This window comes from Bos grunniens, chromosome 9, assembly GCF_055505025.1.
Source record: "Bos grunniens cultivar Pamir isolate PY7600 chromosome 9, Bosgru_T2T1.0, whole genome shotgun sequence".
Taxonomy (NCBI): domain Eukaryota; kingdom Metazoa; phylum Chordata; class Mammalia; order Artiodactyla; family Bovidae; genus Bos; species Bos grunniens.
The window spans coordinates 46,080,069-46,102,526 of record NC_141173.1 but is presented as its reverse complement, the minus strand read 5'-3'; the positions used below and the strand labels follow the sequence as shown (position 1 = coordinate 46,102,526).

Sequence of the window (22,458 nt, the reverse complement as noted above, 5' to 3'; positions counted from 1 at the left end):
CTCCAAAATGCCATAAAAATCTCTCTAATTTACTGAATTTATATAACCCCAGCTAAACCTTGCTTTCCTTAACAGAATAAAAGTTATCTGCAGTTACAGAAACTATTTGAAAATCACTACACATCCAAACCTTTATTAAAAGAACCAAGTTAAGGGAATGGGAAGTATTATGAGTGAATGCAAAACCAACCTAATCATTTAAGGATCTGAAGCATTTTCAGATACCATATAAAAGTCTTGAAAACAAAGGCACCTGAAGATTTGGGCAGAAGGAGAAAATCAGTGTGTGCTTATAGTCCACATGAAAAAAATCTAGTGAATTATCCTAATTCTCATACAAAATACCTAGAGAAGAAAAGCAGCCAGGAGATACTTCCTGTCATAGTTTTAGTTCAAAAGCAATCTGAAATGACTCACTCACAGTAGTATTATTTTATTAAATAGTGTTCAGAATTAGAATAGAATACAAAGGAAGAAAGAAAAGGCTTGCCTGTACTATGGGATAAGAGTCAAATTTGTTAGAAAAACCTGCAGAGCAATGAAACTGAATGAGGACAAAACAACTCTGTGCTCACTAAGTGTGGAAAAGCGTGCTAGGGGTTAATGAGCATCTACCAACTACTAAGTGTAAAATCCTCTGCAGGATGCTTTAAATAAGCCATCTCATTTAATTAGCACTATGGTTCCACAAGGTATGTATCAGTATTGCCATTTCACAAGGAAACAAAGCTTCAGAGGTCAAGAAGTTACACAGTTTGGGGGCTGTGATTTGAACCCCACGTCCTATACAGTTCAATACCTTCTCAATTTAATTAAAAAAAACACCTGTTTCAGCTGATCCTTGAATGAGACACGTTGTGATATACCTACTAACATCTCTCAACAATAAAAACTTACATTAAGTTCAGCTTTTTTATCTTAGAGCCCTGTAACTTGTCTACAAGATCAACTTGTTCTATTTCTCACTTTCCTTTCCCTTTTATGAGAAACAATACATTGGGAATAATTTATAATTTTTAATGTATACCTTTAGATATCATGAATACAATTAGAAGTCCGCCTACAAAATGAATCATCTTCCATGTTCCATATTTATCATCCTGCTACAAAAAGAATTTATTTTCTAGTTTCAATTTTAATTGCATTTGCTTAACCATCTTTGTTCAATGAGATATGTTTGCCTAGTTAAAACTTAATGACGGGTATATAATACTAGCAGAAAGCACATCTAAAAAGTTCTTTTACACATCCCTATGCTCAGACTAACTATACGAATATGACAGTTAAGTACAACACTAATATACCTATGTTTTACCAGTACACATGGCATTGTTTTACATAAGATAGTTTTCAAAAACGTAATTACAGTGATTCACTCATTCAAAAACCTTTCCAAAGCATCTAAACACAAAGCACTGTACCACACAAGGAATATAAAGTGATGAATATTTTTCTTTCTTTCATTGGGCTTTCAGTCCAACAGGGGAGACACATTATAAACCAGTAAATAAACACTATAAAATACAAAGTGCTATGAAGGAAATGATCATGATGCTGTAATAGGAAATATGCAGAGAGGCCTACTTAGATTGGTCAGGAATTCCTTCCTAAAAATTAACAATGAAGCACACGGAGTCAGCCATATAGAAAGTCTATGGAAGAACATTTCAGGCAAAACAAAAAGCATGTAGAAAAAGCCTGCTGGAAAGAATCCACTGCATTTGAGGACTCAAAGAGAACCAATGTGGCTGAACCACAGTGAGCTAAGCAGGGTCAGACCACGCAGGTCTTGTGAAAGAAGGCATACATGCATGCTCAGTTGCTCAGTCATGTCCAACTCTTTGTGACCCCATGAAATGTACCCTGCCAGGCTCCTCCATTCATGGGATTTTTCAGGCAAGAGTACTAGAGTGGGTTGCCAATTTCTCCTCCAGGAAAGAAGGCAGGGTTTGGATTTTAATGGAAATTCAATAAAGAGGCACTGAAAAGTTTAAATACAAGGTTTAAACAAAGAGATAACAGCCAAATCATTTTTTAGAAGGTCACCATGGCTTCTGAGGAAAGAACAGAAGGTAGGGAAACAACAGAGGAATCAGGAAGACCAGTTAACAGGCTATTGCAGTATTCTAAACAAGAGGTTACAACTTTAACTAAAGTGGTTTAGCAAGGTAGAGAGAAGTGATGAGATTCAGAATGTATTCTCAAAGTGGAAATTACTTACTAATATACTCCAAGTTGAGGGTCAAAGAGAGAGATAAAGAGAAATAAAAAATAATGACTAGTTTCTGGCTTACACAACTGAGAAGATACGGGTTCCAATGACTGAGATGAGAAAAACTGGAGAAAAGGCTTGAAAAGGAAATCAGAAGCAATATTTTGGATATGTCAACAGTTGAGATTCTCTGAGACTTCCAAGGAATGATGTAAATCAAGAACTGGACATTCAAATCTGAAGTTTCAAAGAAAGGTCTGATCTAGAGATAAGCCCTCAAGATAGGATATGATTTCAGGAAATCAATTATACTATTCATAAATTCAGGACACAAAAAAGGAACGGGTGTTCTAGCCAAGCAATCGAATTTTAAGTATAACATGAGAAAAAACCTGGATTCAGGGAAGATCTAGAGGTCTAGAGATTCAGAAGTCTTTGTGTTCTAATTGAAGGCTTAATGATTTGAATTAGTCAGATCAAAGCAACATTAGAGACCCTATAAGAGAAGTTAAACAAGGAGAAAAGCAGATGTTTCAGCTAAAACAAATCTCCAGGGAATTCCTGGGGGGTCCAGTGGTTAGGACTCAGCTCTTTTACCGCCAGGTCTCAGGTTCAATCCCTGGTCAAGGAAATAAGATCCTGCAAGCAACATAGAGCAACAAAAAAAATTTTTTAAACCTCCGGTAAAATGACATGAAAAAGAAAAGAGCTTTCTGGAGAGCATTATAGCTAAAATAGGGAGCCTAAATAAATACTACAATTCTTATAATCTAAACCAAAAAGAAAAATCAAGTGTACTGTGAACTGCTCCTAACTGCAACTAATTGAACATATTGTATGGGGTTGGGGGGGAGGTATGTGTATAATTATTACACTGTCAGCTCCTTAAGGACTGGGCTTTATTTATTACTGTATCACTAATGCCTCTAATACTACATGGCACACAGTGAGTGCTAAATAAATGTTTGCTTATTACATGAATGAATCAATGAATAAAAAGTATGCTTAAAGAAAATGAACTAAGACAAAAGTGTAAAAACAACTTAATGCATAACTTAATATTTAATAAGAATGATTAAAGAATTTTTTTTTAAGTTACAAATCCAGAGAAAGCAAAGACACGGCTCTGAACTAAGACATACTTTAATAGCTTATCCTATTGAAACTAAGTTGGTACTTGAAAAAGAATGATGGAAATTACTGGATTATTGATATACCTTTCTTATTACTTACCAAGTAATTAGCCTAAAATTTAAGCAATCAAGTAAATCAAAAGCTTCCACTTACAACATATGAAAACACTGGCAGTATAAAACACTTTTCATCATGCAGTTACATAAAAGAAACATAATGCTATATATGTCATCTTAAAAGGGAGCACAGTATTTCCGGGAAAACAAAGAGTTTTAGAAAATATAAAAGTATGTTTGTGTTTGGAAATACAGCAGATGCAACTTTCTTTAATGAGAGCATCAAGCAATATAAAATATCATACCTGCAAGCAAAGTACAGTGGAGTGGCTCCTGATACATTTGGTCTGTTAATATCAGCACCACTGTCCAGCAAGCACTGCACTGTCTGGGAAGAAAAGAAACAAAACTAAAGCCAGAGAAGTCAAACAAAGACAATTACGACAATTTTAATCCATTTAATAAGGAAAGTTCTTACCACAACCCGAAGCTTTAAAGAAGAGTAGCAACATGACAATTATGGTGGTTGAATAAATTACACTTTTTGGTAAGCTCCAAGCCTTGGGCACTGCACAGTATTTGTGGAATTATCAATGTAATGTAAATTGTGTTAATCTGGGAAGGTTCCAGAAAATCACTGACACATGAAGTAGGTACCAAAGACTTGAAATGTGGCCAGTACAACTGAGGAATGGAATTTTAAATTTTATTTTATTATAATTAAGTTTAAATAGCCACATACGGCTAGTAAACTGGACAGTGCTGCTCTAGATATCTGAATTTTTTGCCTCTGAAAATAAATAGTAGATAGCAGAGCTCTAACCTTCTCAACATTCAAAGAGCATAATAATTAAAATACAAAATACTAAAAAGCTAAGAAGTCCTTTACTGTTCACAGGAGCCAATGCCAACTCAGTTTCTCTGATAGTCATTCACATACAATCTTGTCCCCTAAGCTCCACTTCTGCAATCATCTGAGGTGTACTAGGGTACACGTTATCACATGTCTTAGGATAAATAAACATGAATGGACAGATAACATTTAAGACAGAACTGAAGCAGGCCTCTAACCTGAAAAACAAACAGAAAAAGGAAGAAAAATAAAGAAATAAAGGGAACCAAAGATAATAGCAAAAAAAATTTTAAAAGTAACTAATACTCTTAAGACAGACTAGATACTATCCATGGGACATAAACAAGATTCTGGGGGGAAAATATTCAGAGAATAAGACGTTAAAAATTTGATGGAAGAGTAAAAATTCAATGTATATATGCATGCGAAGCCACTTCAGTCCTGTCTGACTCTGAGACCCCACGCACTCACTATAAATAGCCCACCAGGCTTCTCTGTCCATGGGGTTCTCTAGGCACGAATACTGAAGTGGGTTGCCATTTCCTTCTCCAGGGGATCTTCCCAAGCCAGAGACAGAACTTGGGTCTCCTGTGTCTCCTGCAGTGGCATGTGGGTTCTGTACCACTAGCACCACCTGAGAAGCTCAAAAATTCAATAGAAGTTTAGAAATACAGTGTTGAAAAATTCTACAAGAATCAAAAAGACAAAGAAAACAGGAAAACTAGTAAAAAAACATATTAAGAAAACTAGCCAATCAATCCAAGGAGGCATGTTATAGAAACTGAGAAGAAGGGAAATAAAGGAGACAAGAGACCAAAAAGGAAGTAATTAAGAAATAATACCAAAAAAATCTCCAAGAACGGAAGAACGTAAGTTACTAGATTGAAAAGACTCACCAGTGCACAGCTTAATACATTAAAACACCTACAACAAGGCATATCAAAGTAAAATTTAGTAATACTGGGGATAATAAGATTCCAGAGATAAAAAGAATTCAGATTGCCATTAAACTTTTCAAGAGCAACATGGAAACGTAAACGATGAAACACTCCCAAAAGTGTTAAGTGAATGACTTTCAATGTAAAATTCCACAGCCAGCCACGCTATCATTCAAATATAAGCTTTTAAATAAAAAACATGCTTAGCTATGTAAGATATCAAAAAATTTAACTTCAACACATCTGTTCTCAAGAAGCTACTGAAGGATACTCTCCTCCAAAACAAGGGAATACAATATAGCAGAATAGAAGATGCGGAATCAAGAATATCAAACATAGATGAGATTAAGAAATACTCAGGTTTAGAGAAAAACAATGGACATTATCTAATGATATTGTCTTCGAAGAAACCATGAGAAAGATTTTGTGGGAGCATATAGGAAGAATTACTGATTTACATCTATTGGATCATAGAAAAAGCAAGGAAAATTCCAAAAAAACATCTGAAAGATGATGTTGTGAAAGTGCTGCACTCAATATGCCAGCAAATTTGGAAAACTCAGCAGTGGCCACAGGACTGGAAAAGGTCAGTTTGCATTACAATCCCAAAGAAAGGCAATGCCAAAAATGCTCAACCCACCGCACAATTGCACTCATCTCACACGCTACTAAAGTAATGCTCAAAATTCTCCAAGCCAAGCTTCAGCAATACGTGAACCGTGAACTTCCAGATGTTCAAGCTGGTTTTAGAAAAGGCAACGCATATATATGGAATTTAGAAAGATGGTAACAATAACCCGGTGTATGAGACAGCAAAAGAGACACTGATGTATAGAACAGTCTTATGGACTCTGTGGGAGAGGGAGAGGGTGGGAAGATTTGGGAGAATGACACTGAAACATGTAAAATATCATGTAAGAAACGAGTTGCCAGTCCAGGTTCGATGCACGGTACTGGATGCTTGGGGCTAGTGCACTGGGATGACCCAGAGGGATGGTATGGGGAGGGAGGAGGGAGGAGGGTTCAGGATGGGGAACACATGTATACCTGTGGCAGATTCATTTTGATATTTGGCAAAACTAATACAATTATGTAAAGTTTAAAAATAAAATAAAATTTAAAAAGCAAAAAAAAAAAAGAAAAGAAAAGGCAGAGGAACCAGAGATCAAATTGCCAACATCTGCTGGATCATGGAGAAAGCAAGAGAGTTCCAGAAAAATATCTATCTCTGCTTTATTGACTATGCCAAAGCCTTTGACTGTGTGGATCACAATAAACTGTGGAAAATTCTGAAAGAGATGGAAATACCAGACCACCTGACCTGCCTCTTGAGAAACCTATATGCAGGTCAGGAAGCAACAGTTAGAACTGGACATGGAACAACAGACTGGTTCCAAATAGGAAAAGGAGTATGTCAAGGCTGTGTATTGTCACTTATTTAACTTCTACGCAGAGTACATCATGAGAAATGCTGGGCTGGAAGAAGCACAAGCTGGAATCAAGACTGCCGGGAGAAATATCAATCACCTCAGATATGCAGATGACACCACCCTTATGGCAGAAAGTGAAGAGGAACTAAAAAGCTTCTTGAGGAAAGTGAAAGAGTTGGCTTAAAGCTCAACATTCAGAAAATGAAGATCATGGCATCCGGTCCCATCACTTCATGGGAAATAGATGGGGAAACAGTTGAAACAGTGTCAGATTTTATTGTTGGGCTGCAAAATCACTGCAGATGGTGACTGGAGCCATGAAATTAGAAGACACTTACTCCTTGGAAGAAAAGTTATGACCAACCTAGACAGCATATTAAAAAGCAGAGACATTACTTTGCCAATAAAGGTCTGTCTAGTCAAGGCTATGGTTTTTCCTGTGGTCATGTATGGATGTGAGAGCTGGACTGTGAAGAAAGCTGAGCGCCGAAGAATTGATGCTTTTGAACTGTGGTGTTGGAGAAGACTCTTGAGAGTCCCTTGGACTGCAAGGAGATCCAACCAGTCCATTCTAAAGGAGATCAGCCCTGGGATTTCTTTGGAAGGAATGATACTAAAGCTGAAACTCCAGTACTTTGGCCACCTCATGCGAAGAATAGACTCACTGGAAAAGACTGATGCTGGGAGGGATTGGGAGCAGGAGGAGAAGGGGACGACAGAGGATGAGATGGCTGATGGCATCACTGACTCGATGGACGTGAGTTTGAGTGAACTCCGGGTGTTGGTGATGGACACGGAGGCCCGGCGTGCTACAATTCATGGGGTCGCAAAGAGTCGGACACGACTGAGCAACTGAACTGAACTGAATTGCTTCACTGACTACTCTAAAGCCTTTGACTGTGTGGATCACAATGAACTGTGGAAAATTATTAAAGAGACAGGAATAACCAGGCCACCTTACCTGTCTCCTGAGAAACCTGTGTGCAGGTCAAGAAGCAACAGTTAGAACCGGACATAGAACAATGGACTGGCTCAAAACTGGGAAAGGAGTACATCAAGGCTGTACATTGCCACTTTGCTTATTTAATGTATATGCACAGTACATCATGTGAAATGCTGGGCTTGATGAATCACAGGCTAGAATCAAAATTGCAGGGGAAAATATTAACAACCTCATATATGCATTGATACCCCTCTAATGGAAGAAAGGGAAGAGGAATTAAAGATAAAAACACTGGCTTAAAACTCAACATTCAGAAAACTAAGATCATGACATCTGTTCCCATCACTTCATGTCAAATAGATGGGGAAAAAGTAGAAACAATGGCAGACTATTTTCTTGGGCTCCAAAACCACTGCAAACAGTGACCACAGCCACAAAATTAAAAGACGTTTGCTCCTTGGAAGAAGAGCTATAACAAACCTAGACAGTGTATTAAATAGCAGAGACATCACTTTGCCAACAAAGGTCCATATAGTCCAAGCAATGGATTTTCCAGTAGTCACACAGAGATGCTAGAACTGAACCATACAGAAGGCTGAGCACTGAAGAATCAATGCTTTTGAACTGTGGTGCTGGAGAAGAGTCCCCTGGACAGTAAGATCAAATCAGTCAATTCTAAAGGAAGTCAATCCTGAATATTCATTGGGAGGACTAATGCTAAAGCTCCAATACTTTGACCACCTGATGCAAAGAGCCAACTCACTGGAAAACACTGATGCTGAGAAAGATTGAAAGCAGGAGGAGAAGGGGGCAACATAGGATGAGATGGTTAGATGGTATCACCGACTCAACGGACACGAGTTTGAGCAAACTCCAGGAGATGGTGAAAGACAAAGAAGCCTGGCATGCTGCAGTCCACAGGGTAGCAAAGAGTTGGACATGACTTAGTGACTAAACAACAACTGATTCACACACCAAAAACAAAAACAAAAATGAGCAAAGTTAACAGTTATCCTAGAGAAAATGTTATTGTATTATACTACTTGACTCAGCAGTAAACAATATTTACTGAACTATATACAACAAAGGAGATCAGCCCTGGGTGTTCATTGGAAGGACTGATGTTGCAGCTGAAACTCCAATACTTTGGCCACCTGATGCGAAGAGCTGACTCATTTGAAAAGACTCTGATGCTGGGAAAGATGGGGATGACAGAGGATGAGATGGTCGGATGGCATCACCGACTTAATGGACATGGGTTTGGGTGGACTCCAGGAGTTGGTGATGGACAGGGAGGCCTGGTGTGCTGCAGTTCACGGGGTCGCAAAGAGTCAGACACAACTGAGCGACTGAACTGAATACTGTCTCACAAAAATGTGATATAATTAATTTTAGAAATGGGAAGATACTGCATGGGAAGAGGATTTAAATTAGTTAAATCCTCACTCACTATGACAAGAAATGATTCAGTGATATCTAAAAGTCATAAATTAAGAAAGAACAATAGAAGAATATTATATGGAAATAGATACAAGAAGAGAAGCTAAAAGAATCGAAAATTGTTGCCTAATGATCATGAATTGAGAAAGAAGGGTATTTAAGGGAGTATAATTTTGTATTACAAAGATTTTGATAAAAAATATTTTAAGAGATAAGTTATTCATATATTATTGCTATTTGAATTTACTTCTATTTCAGGAGGAATTCAAAAATCTACATAATAGCAACATTATTATATTAAACTTTATTATCAGCTATACAATTGTGAAACTCAGGAGGAGTGGTCAAGAACAACTCCCAAATATAAGAAAATAAGCACTTAGGTTATTATTTTATAAGGCAAGGCCCACTTGAACCTTTTGATCATGGTTATTGCCTTTTTGACCTCTGACCTAGAAGCTGTGTTTGTGTGATCCAAATCTGAAGTGAGACGGATAGCAGCAATAATGTTCACTGACTGTTACAGAAAGTACATAGACAATAAGCCATCTCTCAAAAGGCACAGAAGAGATGAAGTCAATTACATCAAAAACACATATTAATATTCAATTGAGATACAGCAACCAGAGAGGAGTTGAATTAAGTAATTAACAAAACATATTATGCATTCATAAAAATTATATAACAACTAAAAGTATATAATGATATAATAATACAAATAACCTTAGCATGTGCTTGGACACTGCGCTAATAAGCATTTATCATTTCATTTATTGCATCCTATGGGGAAGTTGATATTCTTCTCTCCAGTTTTACAAGTAGGAAACTCAGTCTCAAAGGGGTCAAGTAATATGCACCCCAATACACAAATAAACAGGGGAGCAGGGATTAAAACCTAAGTCCATGGTCATAACCATCAGACAATTTACCAAAAAAACAGAAATTCTAATTTTTCTAAATTCAGAATAGTAAATAGAATTATGGTTAATCTGGAATATCTTCTTAAATTACATTAATTGTAGATGATCTAATAGTTCCCTATAAATACCTACTTAAGAGTCAAGCTCAAGGACCAACATAAGTTATTTGTGTTTAGCTTTTAAATAATGCCATTTCTAAATCCACATAGTTTTCACATTATTTCTGCATTTTTAAAATTTATACTGCAGAGTTCACAGTAAAATAAACTAGCCATTAAACTAACATAGTCCTCTACAAAGTAGTAAAACTTCAGGCAAATCATAGCAAGAAAGTAAGATGCACAAGATGAACTGTAATACGTTTCTATCATATCCTTGTACATAGTAAATATTCTACAAATACATTAAAAATTCTATTCTTAGGAAAACACTTGATTAAGAAAGAAGAAAAAGCTCATCCAGCATTTTCTTTTATATTCATAAATCTTTCTGCTTTTCTAACAAAATTATCCCAATTAAGAGCCTCAAAATACACAACCATTAAAAGAAACAAATATTTTCTAAAAGCTTCAATAGATCCCATGCAGATGAAATGTTGCCTGAAGACAAACAAGGAGAAAAACCCACTTCCCTCAAAGAAAGAATAAAAAATACATAAAGGGATTTGAAGGTAAAGGAAAAAAAATTGCCTTGCAGCACTGAAATGAGTGAAAAGTCATCAATGTTCGTGATTTAAAAAAAAAAGTTCGCAGATTTCTTTTTGTAAAAGCTCTGTAACAGGAGAAAGGATACTGCAGAGTTCAATTATTGATTAAATTACATAATAAAAGGAGCAAGAAAGTCACATAACTTAAAAGTTTGGTTGTTTTAAAATTTCCAGTCTATGTTAAACTACCTATATGTATAATAACTCTGAAACAAGGAAAATTCAGTTGGAGGAAACTCTTGAGTATTTATTAAATTAAAAATATAAAAGGTCTTGAACAAACAATACTACCTAAGGATTTTAAATTATATAGAAGCACAAGGCAAAACATAATTGAAGAGAATTCTGGATTCAGCTACTAAAATCCCCAAGAAGTTTTCAGTAACAGACACACAAATCAGATACAATCCTTTATAAGAATGAGCACTATCAACATACACTTCTCTTAAAGTTACAAAAGAAAAAAAAATACAAACATTCAGAAATGGAAAGAAAATGGCAGAAGAATACTGGTTGGAAAGATTTTGCATTTGAATAGTCCATTCTCCCTTATATCAAAAATTTCAAAGTTTGTATGTGCTAGTAGGGGGGGACCACTTTAGATGCAAGAGTCCCAGCACTGAACAAAAATGGACGAACACCTGCCTTCATAAAGTTTACATTCTCATGGAAAAGGAAAACAAAGGGATATAAGAAATAAAATATGTAGTGTGCTAGACCATGATTTAGTGCTATCAGAAAAACTGATAGGATTCTCTATGGCAGATCTGGATTCAATTTGTTTTAGCAAATTTCTCACCCCTAAGCCCCTACATACAAATACTTCTGTGAAAACTGCACTGCATGTGTTTAAAAGACTATAAGCCGTGAAGTCCAAAAAAAAAAAATCATTGTAATTTACAATTGTCATAAGTCCTGTTTTCAAAATTTCATGGCTTCTCACTTACTTGCAAAAATTAAGTTTAGCAGCTTACAATTTAGTAAAGGTAAACATGTAAAGGTATAGTAACATAAATATGTGACTGATAGCTGATTACCTATATCTTTCAAGTTAACATAACAATTTTAAGAACTACACTGAACTGAAATTATTTTATGTATCTAATATAAGTCAGGAAAACATGCTTTTTAATAATTCAGAACTTCAAATTCCCTGTCCGGCCCTCTTCCCTTTAAAACAACAACAACATCACACTATTCTCCTATTCCTAGGTAATCTACAATGGGAGTCTTCCTCCTTACAGAGTAAGAAACTGCTGGGAAGGAATCCTGAAAGAAAAGCATTGAAAGGGGATTTGCATATGGCCTTCAAGAAATCCATAAAAAGAAACTACACTTTCAACAGACTTCATGACCTTTCAAGTGATAAAACAACATCCTGAGTGGAAAACTAATGTGCAAACCTAATGTTTGGGTCAATCTCAAAAGTCATTTAATTGAAGGCAGCGACTAACCAAGACCACCTGTGCCCAATAAGCTGATAAATTACAAAGCAAGAAATCCAAGGCAGCTCTACTTTATCAATGTCAACTGTCTGAACAACAATGATCAAAGTAAAAAGGAACAGTTATTCAATATTAAACCATAAGTAAAAATCTGAGTTGCTGTATTATCATTACTAAAGAAATGATAATCAAAAAACAAAAAAAGCATCTTTCACCTCTTATTAAAAGTAATTCTGATGACAGGACAGCAAAGCACAAACAACTTATATACTAAATGAAACGGCCAACTCACTAATCTGTGACTGGTTTACACAGGTCTTCTCTAGAAACCTGTCCACCTAAGCCTATTGAGACTGAATCCATATGTAATATCAAGCAAAAATCAATATTATCCAGTTGTGTTAGAAAAAAACCACAGTAACAGAACTTTCTTTTATATGCTCACATTTCTCAGAAGTGATGAAAGGAAAATTCTAACATCAGAATAAATAAAATTACTCTGAACCTAAAAACACACTCTGAAATGTTAAGTACATCTACCATTGTGCCTCAAGGCTGAATTAAGTTAATGTTTTTGCAAAAGCTTTCAATTAAGTTTGCATGGCTGTCCTATAATTCTCTGGATGAAAAGCTTGGAAGCTGGCTAAAAATTTCAAGAGAGCTGACTGAACATAAGTGAACTGTTCCTTAACAAGCCTACAGTTTTAAGGGAATAAAATGCAGTCAGTTCTATCAAAGATCATCTACTCTAAGTATAGTTCAACTATCATTTCATATTGCTTGTGAACCTTCATATCACTGTATAAATTTAGCACTAAAAAGTTTATTCTGATAAAAATAAAATTTCTTTTTTAAGTGAACTGAAATTAGTCCAAAAACTAATACTGCTATATACTCTGACTTACATAAAATTGAGACTGAACCAACTGACAGTTCTCCAGAGTTTCTAAATCCAAGTTATTCCAGGAAAACAGTAATCAACCATTTGTGGCAATTAAACGCGTCAATAAATCTTAAAGACCTAAAGACAATGAAAAAAGTTATCAAAAAGTAAGTTCAACTCATTGTCAAAAAAATTGGAGTCAATTATACATATATCTTGCCCATGGACAGAGGAGCCTGGCGGGCTACAGTCCATGGGGTCACAGAGTCAGACACGATTCAGCAACTACACCTTCACAACAATATAAGTTTTTTTTACTATACTTCTAAAAATGAGATTAAAAATCAAACAACACACTGGGCCTAGCTTACTGCACAAGAGTAAATGAATTAAAGAGTTCAGGTAGTGATCCTTGTACTGTTTTTACAGATTCATATCATCAATATTAATAATGGCAATAATAGTACCAATAGTATCATTACTCTTAAGTGTCTTCCAAAGTGCTCACAACACTTTCTTTAATTATGTAATCAGTAGACAGAATATACCTTAGGAGATAGATAAGGATAGACGAAGAAAAAAGTTGCCAGACTATATAGTAAGCCAGATGAATAATCAAATTCTCAAACAATTTTCTATTTGAAATCAATATCCACAGACAATACAATAATTCTGGTATTGTATAGCTCCCCTTCATGGATCACAGCCTGTCTTGATGAAGGGGCTGGTGTAACTTAATAAAGTGAAGAACTATGCCATGCAGAGCCACCAAACAGACGGGTCATAGTGAAGAGTTCTAACAAAATGTGGTCCACTGGAGCAGGGAATGGCAAACCATTCCAGTATTCTAGCCTCAAGAACCACATGAACAGTATGAAAAGGCAAAAAGAGATGACACCAGAAGATGAGTTACCCAGGTCAAGAGGTGTCTAATATGCTACTAGGGAAAAGTACACGGCAATTACTAATAGCTCCAGAAAGAAAGAAGTAGTTGGGCCAAGGTGGAAATGATGCTCAGTTGTAGATGTGTTGACAGTGAAGTCTCATACTGTAAAGAAGACTATTGCATAGGAACACAGAATGATAGGTTTATGAATCAAGGCAGAGAGCTGACACATTGGAAAAGACCCTGATGCTGGGAAAGATTGATGGCAGAAGGAGAAGGGGACACCAGAGGACGAGATGGTTGAAGACATCACTGACTCAATGAACATCAGTTTGAGCAAACTCAGGGAGATAGTGAAGAACAGGGAAGCCTGGCATGCTGCAGTTCATGGGGTTGCAAAGAGTCAGACATGAATTAGCAACTGAATAAATTAGATGTGGTCAAGCAGGAGATGACAAGAGTGGACATCTACATCTTAGGAATCAGTGAACTAAAATGGACAGGAATGGACAAATTTAATTCAGATGACCATTATATCTACTACTGTGGGCAAGAATCCCTTAGAAGAAATGGAGCAGCCCTTATAGTCAACAAGAGAGTCCAAAATACAGTACTTGGGTGCAATCTAAAAAATGACAGAATGGTCTCCGTTCATTTCTAAGGCAAACAATTCAACATCACAGTAATTCAAGTCTATGCCTCAACCACTGATGCCAAAGAAGTTGAAATCGACTGGTTCTATTAAAATCTACAAGACCTTCTAGAACTAACACCACAAAAAGATGTGCTTTTCATCAGAGGGGATTGGAATGCAAAGGTAGGAAGTCAAGAGATACCTGGCAAGTTTAGTCTTAGAGTACAAAATGAAGCAGGGCAAATATTAAGAGAGTTTGGTCAAGAGAATACACTGGTCACAGGAACCACCCTTTTCCAACAACACAAGAGACAACTCTGTACATGGACATCACCAAATGGTCAGTATTAAAATCAGACTGACTATATTCTTTGCAGCCAAAGATGGAGAAGCTCTATAAACTCAGTAAAAACAAGATCTGGAGCTGACTGTGGCTCAGATCATCAGCTCCTTATTGCAAAATTCAGGCTTAAATTGAAGAAAGTAGGGAAAACCACTAGGCCATTCAGGTATAATCATCTCCCTTATGACTATACAGTGGAGATGACAAATAGATTCAAGGGATTACATCCGGTAGACAGAGTGCCTGAAGAACTATGGACAGAAGACTGGAACAATGTATAGGAGGCAGTAATCAAAATCATCCCAAAGAAAAAGAAATTTAAGGCAAAATGATTGTCTGAGGAGGCTTTACCAATAGCTGAGGAAAGAAGAGAAGTGAAAAGCTAGGAAGAAAGGGAAAGGTATACCAAACTGAATGCAGAGTTCCAGAGTATAGCAAGGAGAGGTAAGAAGGCCTTCTTAAATGAACAATGCTGAGAAATAGAGGAAAACAATAGAATGGATAAGACTTGAGATCTCTTCAAGAAAATTGGGGAAAGGGAACATTTCATGCAAGAATGAAGAATGGGCAGGATAAAGGACAGAAACAGTAAGGACCTAACAGAGGCAGGAGAGATGAAGAGGTGGCAAGAATACACAGAAGAACCGTACAAAAAAGGTCTTAATGATCTGGGTAACCACAATGCTGTGGTCACTCATCTAGAGGCAGACATCCTGGAGTGTAAAGACAAGTGGGCCTTAGGAAGCATTATTATAAACAAAGCTAGTGGAGGTGATGGAATTCTAGATAAGCTATTTCAAATCCTAAAAGATGATGCTGTTAAAGTGCTGTACTCAGTGTGTCAGCAAATTTGGAAAACTCAGCAGTGGTCACAGGACTGGAAAATGTCAGTTTTCATTGCAATGCCAAAGAATGTTCAAACTACTGTACAATTGCATTTGTTTCACATGCTAGTAAGGTAATGTTCAAAATCTTTCAAGCTAGGCTTCAGCAGTATATGAACTGAGAACTTCCAGATGTACAGGCTGGATTTAGAAAAGGTAGAGGAACCAGAGATCAAATTGCCAACATCTGTTGGATCACAGAGAAAGCAAGGTAATTCCAGAAAAACATCTATTTCTGCTTCATTGACTACGCTAAAGCCTTTGACATTGTGGATCACACTGTGGAAAATTCTTAAAAAGATGGGACTATCAAACCACCCTACCTGTCTCCTGAGAAACCTGTATGCGGGTAAAGAAGCAACAGAACCAGACATGGAACAACAGACTGGTTCAAAATTGAGAAAGGCGTAAGACAAGGCTGTATACTATCACCTTGCTTATTTAACATCTATGCAGAGTACATCATTAGATATGTTGAGCTGAATGAATCACAGGCTGGAATCAAGATTGCAGGGAAAAATATGAACAATCTCAGATATGCAGATGATACCATTCTAATGGCAGAAAGTAAAGAGGAACTAAAGAGCTTTTTGATGAGGGTGAAAGAGGAGAGCAAAAAAGCTGGCTTAAACTCAACATTCAGAAAACTAAGATCATGGCATCTGGTCCCATCACTTCATGGCAAACAGAAGGGGGAAAAGTGGAAGCAATGATAGATTTTCTTTTCTTGGGCTCCAAAATCACTGCAGATGTTGACTGCAGCCATGAAATTAAGACACTTGCTCCCTGGAAGAAAAACCATGACAAACCTAGACAGCATATTAAAAAGCAGAGATGTCACTTTGACAACAAAGGTCCATATAGTCAAAGCTATGGTTTTTCCAGTGGTCATGTATGGATGTGAGAGCTGGACCATAAAGAAGGCTGAGTGCCCAAGACTTGATGCTTTTGAATTGCAGTGCTGGAGAATATTGAGAGTCCCTTGGAATGCAAGGAGATGAAATCAGTCAGTCCTAAAGGAAATCAATCCCGAACATTCACTGGAAGGATTGATGCTGGAGCTGATATTCCAATACTTTGATCACCTGATGAGAAAAGCCAACTCATTGGAAAAGATCCTGATGCTGGGTAAGACTGAAGGCAAAAGGAAAAGAGGGTAGCAGAGGATGAGATGGTTAGATGGCATCACTGATTCAATGGACATGAATTTGAGCAAACTCCAGGAGATAGTGAAGAACTGGGAAGCCTGGCACAGTCCAGGGGGTCGCAAGAGTCAGAACTGAAGTAGTTTAAAATCATAATGCTATTGTCACAAGGACAAAAATGATCATACTGTAGTCTTCAACTGACCAAACCACTTCCTTCCAGCAAGAGGATGAAAACATCCTTATCTTGATTTACCTCTAACAAAACACATGTATCTATATGAAATCATGTCAAAAATTACTTGATTTCTTAATTATGACAAAATCAATCTTTCTTCCAAATCTTTTATCTGTAAAAAAAGTAATGTAAATCTACAATTTATGTGTCATCAAAGCAAGAATAAAGTATTCAATTATAAATTCTACAAAGCTTTAGAGCTCTTAGCCAGTTCAAAATCTTTTCATGCATTCTTGAGATTTTCCCTAAAATGAGATTAAAAGGTAAATTTCAGAGCATTTCTTTATCATATCATCCTCTTTAATTTGAAAAGAGCTGATATGCTTTTAAAAATATTTTTAATGGAGCTTCTTTCCCTCTCTAAAGTTTTACATTTTATTCTATAAAATGTGTGTACATACTCAGTCCTGTCCGACTCTTTGCGACTCATGCACTGCAGTCCACCAGGCTCCTCTGTCCATGGAATTTTCCAGGCAGGAATACTGGAGTGGGTTGCCATTTGCTACTCCAGGGGATCTTACAAACCCAGGGATCCAACCCACATCTCCTGTGTCTCCTGCACTGGCAGGTGCATTCTCTACCACTGAGCCTCCTGGGAAGCCCCATAAAATATATAATCAATATATAGTATTGATTCTAAACTTAAAAATAGAATCTTAAAACCTATGTGGACTGGTATATGTCTACATGGACATAAGTTTTGAAGACCTTTTAATGAGTTTACGCAAAAGTTAACTACTTGGAGACAACACAAAGGCCATTTTCATTTGCTGATACCTGACAAAACATTTTAGACTTTGTTCAACTTATGGAAAGATATACAGTTAAAAGCAAAATCAATAATCCCTACACCCTGTAGTAACTTACATCTCAGAGCCCTTAAATCAAATTCAACTTAAGATAAAAGAATAAGCTCATCCACTAAGATTTGAACAGGTCCCAGAAATACATTATGACAATTAACGTAACTATCAACACAGATTTTTAGAGGTGGAATGCCGTCTGGAGGCTAGGAAATGGACTAATTTTTCAAGATTCCTTCTTGCCCTAATCGAAGGACTAAAAATATATACAATGAATTGGAAAATAGTGCTAAGCATTACCTTTGTGTATGATCCTCACAGGTAACTATAATGGACCAAATATAAAGGAACCTTACTCACTAATACAATCAACCACAAGTCAACGTGGCTTTTTACACTCGTCCTCCTGTACTATATCTGTAAAATCTCACCCTGTGAAACCCATCACCACCATGAAGTCAGGCCACCTATAAATCTGAAAATACAGTTCTTCAAAGGCCATCTGACTATGAGCAATTCTCTCTTACTTCACCACACCTGCTTTAGGTTGTAAACCATATGGAGTGTATTATACTAACTACTCTTCAATAACTTCAGTAGGCAATTCTAAATTTTCAATGCACCCTGTAATGCACATGTTTTGAACCAAGGTTTTCTGAGTAATTTTTGCTTCTTCACTGGCTCAAGGCACCTAAAATTAGCTTTTGTAGATAATTCCTAATCTGAATTTAGTTTTTTACTACACAAATTACTGGGCAACAGATACAGTTTGCAATCTTAGTAAATGATATGCCACTCATTTGTTTCAGCAGAGTGTTTAATATTAAAGCAGGTGCTTTTCTGTTGAGTAAGAGCTACCAGCAGGACTCTAACAGGCAACGGTTGCTTACTGGGGTCTGTCAAGATTAGAAGATTTTAGATGATTTTTCCCCCACCCAGAATACTTCTTAAATTTAGTAATACTGACTTGCAGAAAGTAAAAAGTAATGAAAAGGAATAATCCTAAAAACACTGAATTAGTTTTCAGATGATAAAAGACAAAAGAATAATAATGAACACTGGTGTTCAGAAGAAATGCCAGGAAAGAAAAAAATATTCATATATCTCTTTTATCCAACTCTTATTAAACATATGACAATGTAAACTTTGAGCTCACTACCTTAAAGAAGTGTAATATTTTGTGAATTGAGGTCATACATAAAGCATCTAAGTATGTAGGAGCCAACAGCCTGAACCCAGGTTAAGAAAAAAGTGTTTGCAAAGACAGAAGTCCAGATTCCACTAAGAATTTTCCCAACAAAAACATTAGACTCAGAATGTGTACAAAATAATAAACATAAACTTTTTATCTTTGTAGATGCCGGCAGTGTTTTTTTGTTTTCAGTTGGTTTTTCATTTTAGTTAGCAAATAAATAATATTCTATTATCCATAATGTTAAATGTGGGAAAAAACTGAAAGTAACCAGGATATGAAATTATAAAAGGCAGAAAGTCAATCTAAAATCTTAAGCCAACAATCTTTAAATAAGGTAGCAGTCTCCTAATGAGAAGGAAAACTATTAGCAATTTTAAAAGCCAATGTTTATACATAGGGATAACAGTAAAGTACTGCCGTAAAACAAATGCATGATTTTAGAAATCAAAAGTAAGAAAGAAAACAGCTGTGATTCTAGTACTTATATATAGTACTTATATGCCACGGGAGTAGAAAAATATGATAACCCAAGTTGAACTATTTAAGCAAAGTTGGAGTTTACTCTCTTCATGGTCTAATTCCAAAACTTGAGGCTTAATGGTAAAAATATGAAAATGGTAAAAAAAATAAAATAAAATAGTTGTTTGATAAAACTGACAATAGAATAAACATTATAAACAAATTATTTGTTAATATTTAAAATTTAAAACATATAGCTAATAAATTTATGAATCAAAAATAAAATTGAAATCCAAATTACATTAAACATATTTAAAAGCACTATTTGCTGTTCCTTTTATCCACATAGAATATACTAATTAGAAGTGCACATGATGCAGAAAATGTTTTCAGATTTTGCTTTATGTTTCCAATTATGCACAGTGAAAAGTTTTTCATCGATTCAAAGTTTACAAAAAAAAAACACATGCAACTTAAAGTCCTTGAGGCTTAATTTACCGTCTTGTGACCATTCTGGCAGGCCACATGCAGCGCTGTCTGCCCCATCGCATCCTCAACATCGACATCACTGACGTGTTGTACAAGGTCATGGAGTAGTTCTGTCCGCCCATTCACAGCCAGCCAGTGTATCTGTACAGCCATTTAGTTACTTAACATTTATGCAGGAGTATTTCATATAAAAACAGCAAATAAATAATGCAATTATTTCTCAACTGTGAGCACTACATGCATACCAAAGATTAAAATTAAAATTTAAGCCAATATAATTTTTTCCTATATTTTAAATGGGGGAAAATATGTATCAGGGAAATCAGGGAAAATATGAAGTACACAGTCATGTACTTCAAAATCAAGTTTTGCAATGTTCAAAGTAATTAAAAATCCTAAACTGAGGATCACTAATACTCTGCTTCTTAGATGACCATGGACTGTAGGTATAGCTTATCTCTAGAGAAGAGGTACTGAACATTTTCCCTTCCCCAGAAACAAACATAAGATAAAAAATAATCAACACAGTAGGGGTCATATTCTTTATTTCCTATATTTTACATGTAATGCATAAAACATACATAAATAACACACATGGGGAGGATAAAAAATATAAAACGTCTAGAAGTCTACAACTCAAAGATAATGCTGTAACTTTGGTCTATGCTGTCCATGCATTTTTCATTGGCCTTTTTTCCATTAAAAAAAATATATCATGTAACTTGTTTTAAAATGGTAGCTTTGAACCCAAGAACCAGCTCCTACTTCTTCCCAAACCACTGAAATGACAATAAAGGGTACTTTTTCTTAAACAACAGATCTATTAAGATAATGGAGGAGGAAATGGCAACCCACTCCAGTATTCTGGCTGGGAAAATCCCTTGGACAGAGCAGCCTCCCAGACAACAGTCCAAAGGGTTGCAAAGATTTGGACACTACTGAGCAACTGAATATGCACATTAAGATAAAGAACAGGAGAGAATACAATAGCAACCCATTTTGGAAGCTTTTGTCTATTTTGTCAGAACAGAAAGATGACCCCTAAGCCAGTAAAGGAAAATTGAGATCACAGAACTCCCCAAAAGCTCAAGAACAGGTAGTAAGCACCCTACAGTGTCTCTTGGTTACATATAACTTTTTTTTTTAAAGGCTTAAAATGTATTTTAATAAGTTCATGTTGCATTATTCATTTCTCAGAAAAACTTCAAAGGTATTAGGGACAAATCAAACATGGTACACCAATAAAAAATGCACAGCATAACTACCTAAGATAGGCAAAGCTAAGAGCTACCGTCTGACACTCAGCATACAGCAACCCTGTTCTCAAGATTGTACTAGGCCTATCAAGAAAGCTGTGAATGGCAACATCACAGACACAAAAGGGCCATTTCTGGGTTGTCCTTACCCAAGAAAAAGATGGAGGCAAGTTTTTTAAAAGTTTTTTAAAAACACAAGATTTTTTAAAGATACACTAAATGAAAATCTCTAAGAGAAAATGTCTTCCTTGGGACATGAAAGGGTAATATATGGGACATAACAGAACCGTATGTATGTTGTCTGTGACCTCTGTGGACATGTGCCTGAATTCCCACCTGGGAGTGATTGGAACAGTGGGGCCAAGGTCATTGGGGGATGTTTGGTTTTTGTGGTATATGTGGCAGGATCTCTGGGGTGAGACAGTGCACTAAGTCGTGTCCAACTCTTGCGACCCCATGGACTGTAGCCTGCCAGGCTCCTCTGTCTATGGGATTCTCCAGGCAAGAATACTGGAGTGGGTTGCCATTTCCTTCTCCACATATAACTTTTATATGAACTAAGAAACCAAAAGATCTGTGTGACTCGCTTTACTTCAGTATTCATTTTATTAACATGGTCAGAAACAGAACCTGCAGTATCTCCGAGGTATGTATATAAATAAAAACCCAAAACAAGAGAAAGGCAAAGGCATCTCCAGGATGATGGTGAAGAGATATTCCAAATAACATTGTACAGCAAGCCAAGAAATCAATCAGCAGTCTCCGTAACAGACTCCCTCAAAACTATTCAAGATGAAAGGTAGTGAACATATGTTATGAGGATATTTACAAAGTTCAGGGAAACTCTAGCAAAGAATTGACAATACACATTTAGAAAACAAAATTCTGAGCTGCAATGAAGAGAGAAACAGAAAAGACACATGGATTGAAAAGGAAAAGCTATAATTATCTTAATTTGCAGATGACATGATTATCTATGTGGAAAATCCTAAGGAGTCTACCAGAAACTCCTGAATTAATCAAGTGAGTTCAGCAAGGTCACAAGATATGTGATCAACTCATAAAAAGCAATTGTATCTCTATGTACTAGCAATGAACATGCAGAAATCAAAATTAAAAATAATGTTACTTACAATTGCTACAAAGAAAATAAAATAGCTATACAC

The 22,458-nt window shown here is 36.2% G+C and overlaps 1 protein-coding gene across 18 annotated transcripts in view; it reads right to left on the bottom strand.

Annotated features, from left to right (window-relative positions):
- Positions 1 to 22,458, bottom strand: part of HACE1 (HECT domain and ankyrin repeat containing E3 ubiquitin protein ligase 1) — a 118,577-nt gene that overhangs the window by 74,758 nt on the left and 21,361 nt on the right. For 8 of the 18 annotated variants that reach the window (XM_086317551.1, XM_086317554.1, XM_086317552.1 and 5 more), the window contains 2 exons: positions 20,046 to 20,177; positions 3,708 to 3,790 (listed from right to left, as the gene is read on the bottom strand). In XM_086317551.1, coding sequence (XP_086173677.1) covers positions 3,708 to 3,790; positions 20,046 to 20,177 — 215 coding nt within the window. The remainder of the gene's footprint in view (positions 1 to 3,707; positions 3,791 to 20,045; positions 20,178 to 22,458) is intronic. The other 10 variants (XM_086317563.1, XM_086317555.1, XM_086317559.1 and 7 more) reach the window with 2 other exon arrangements.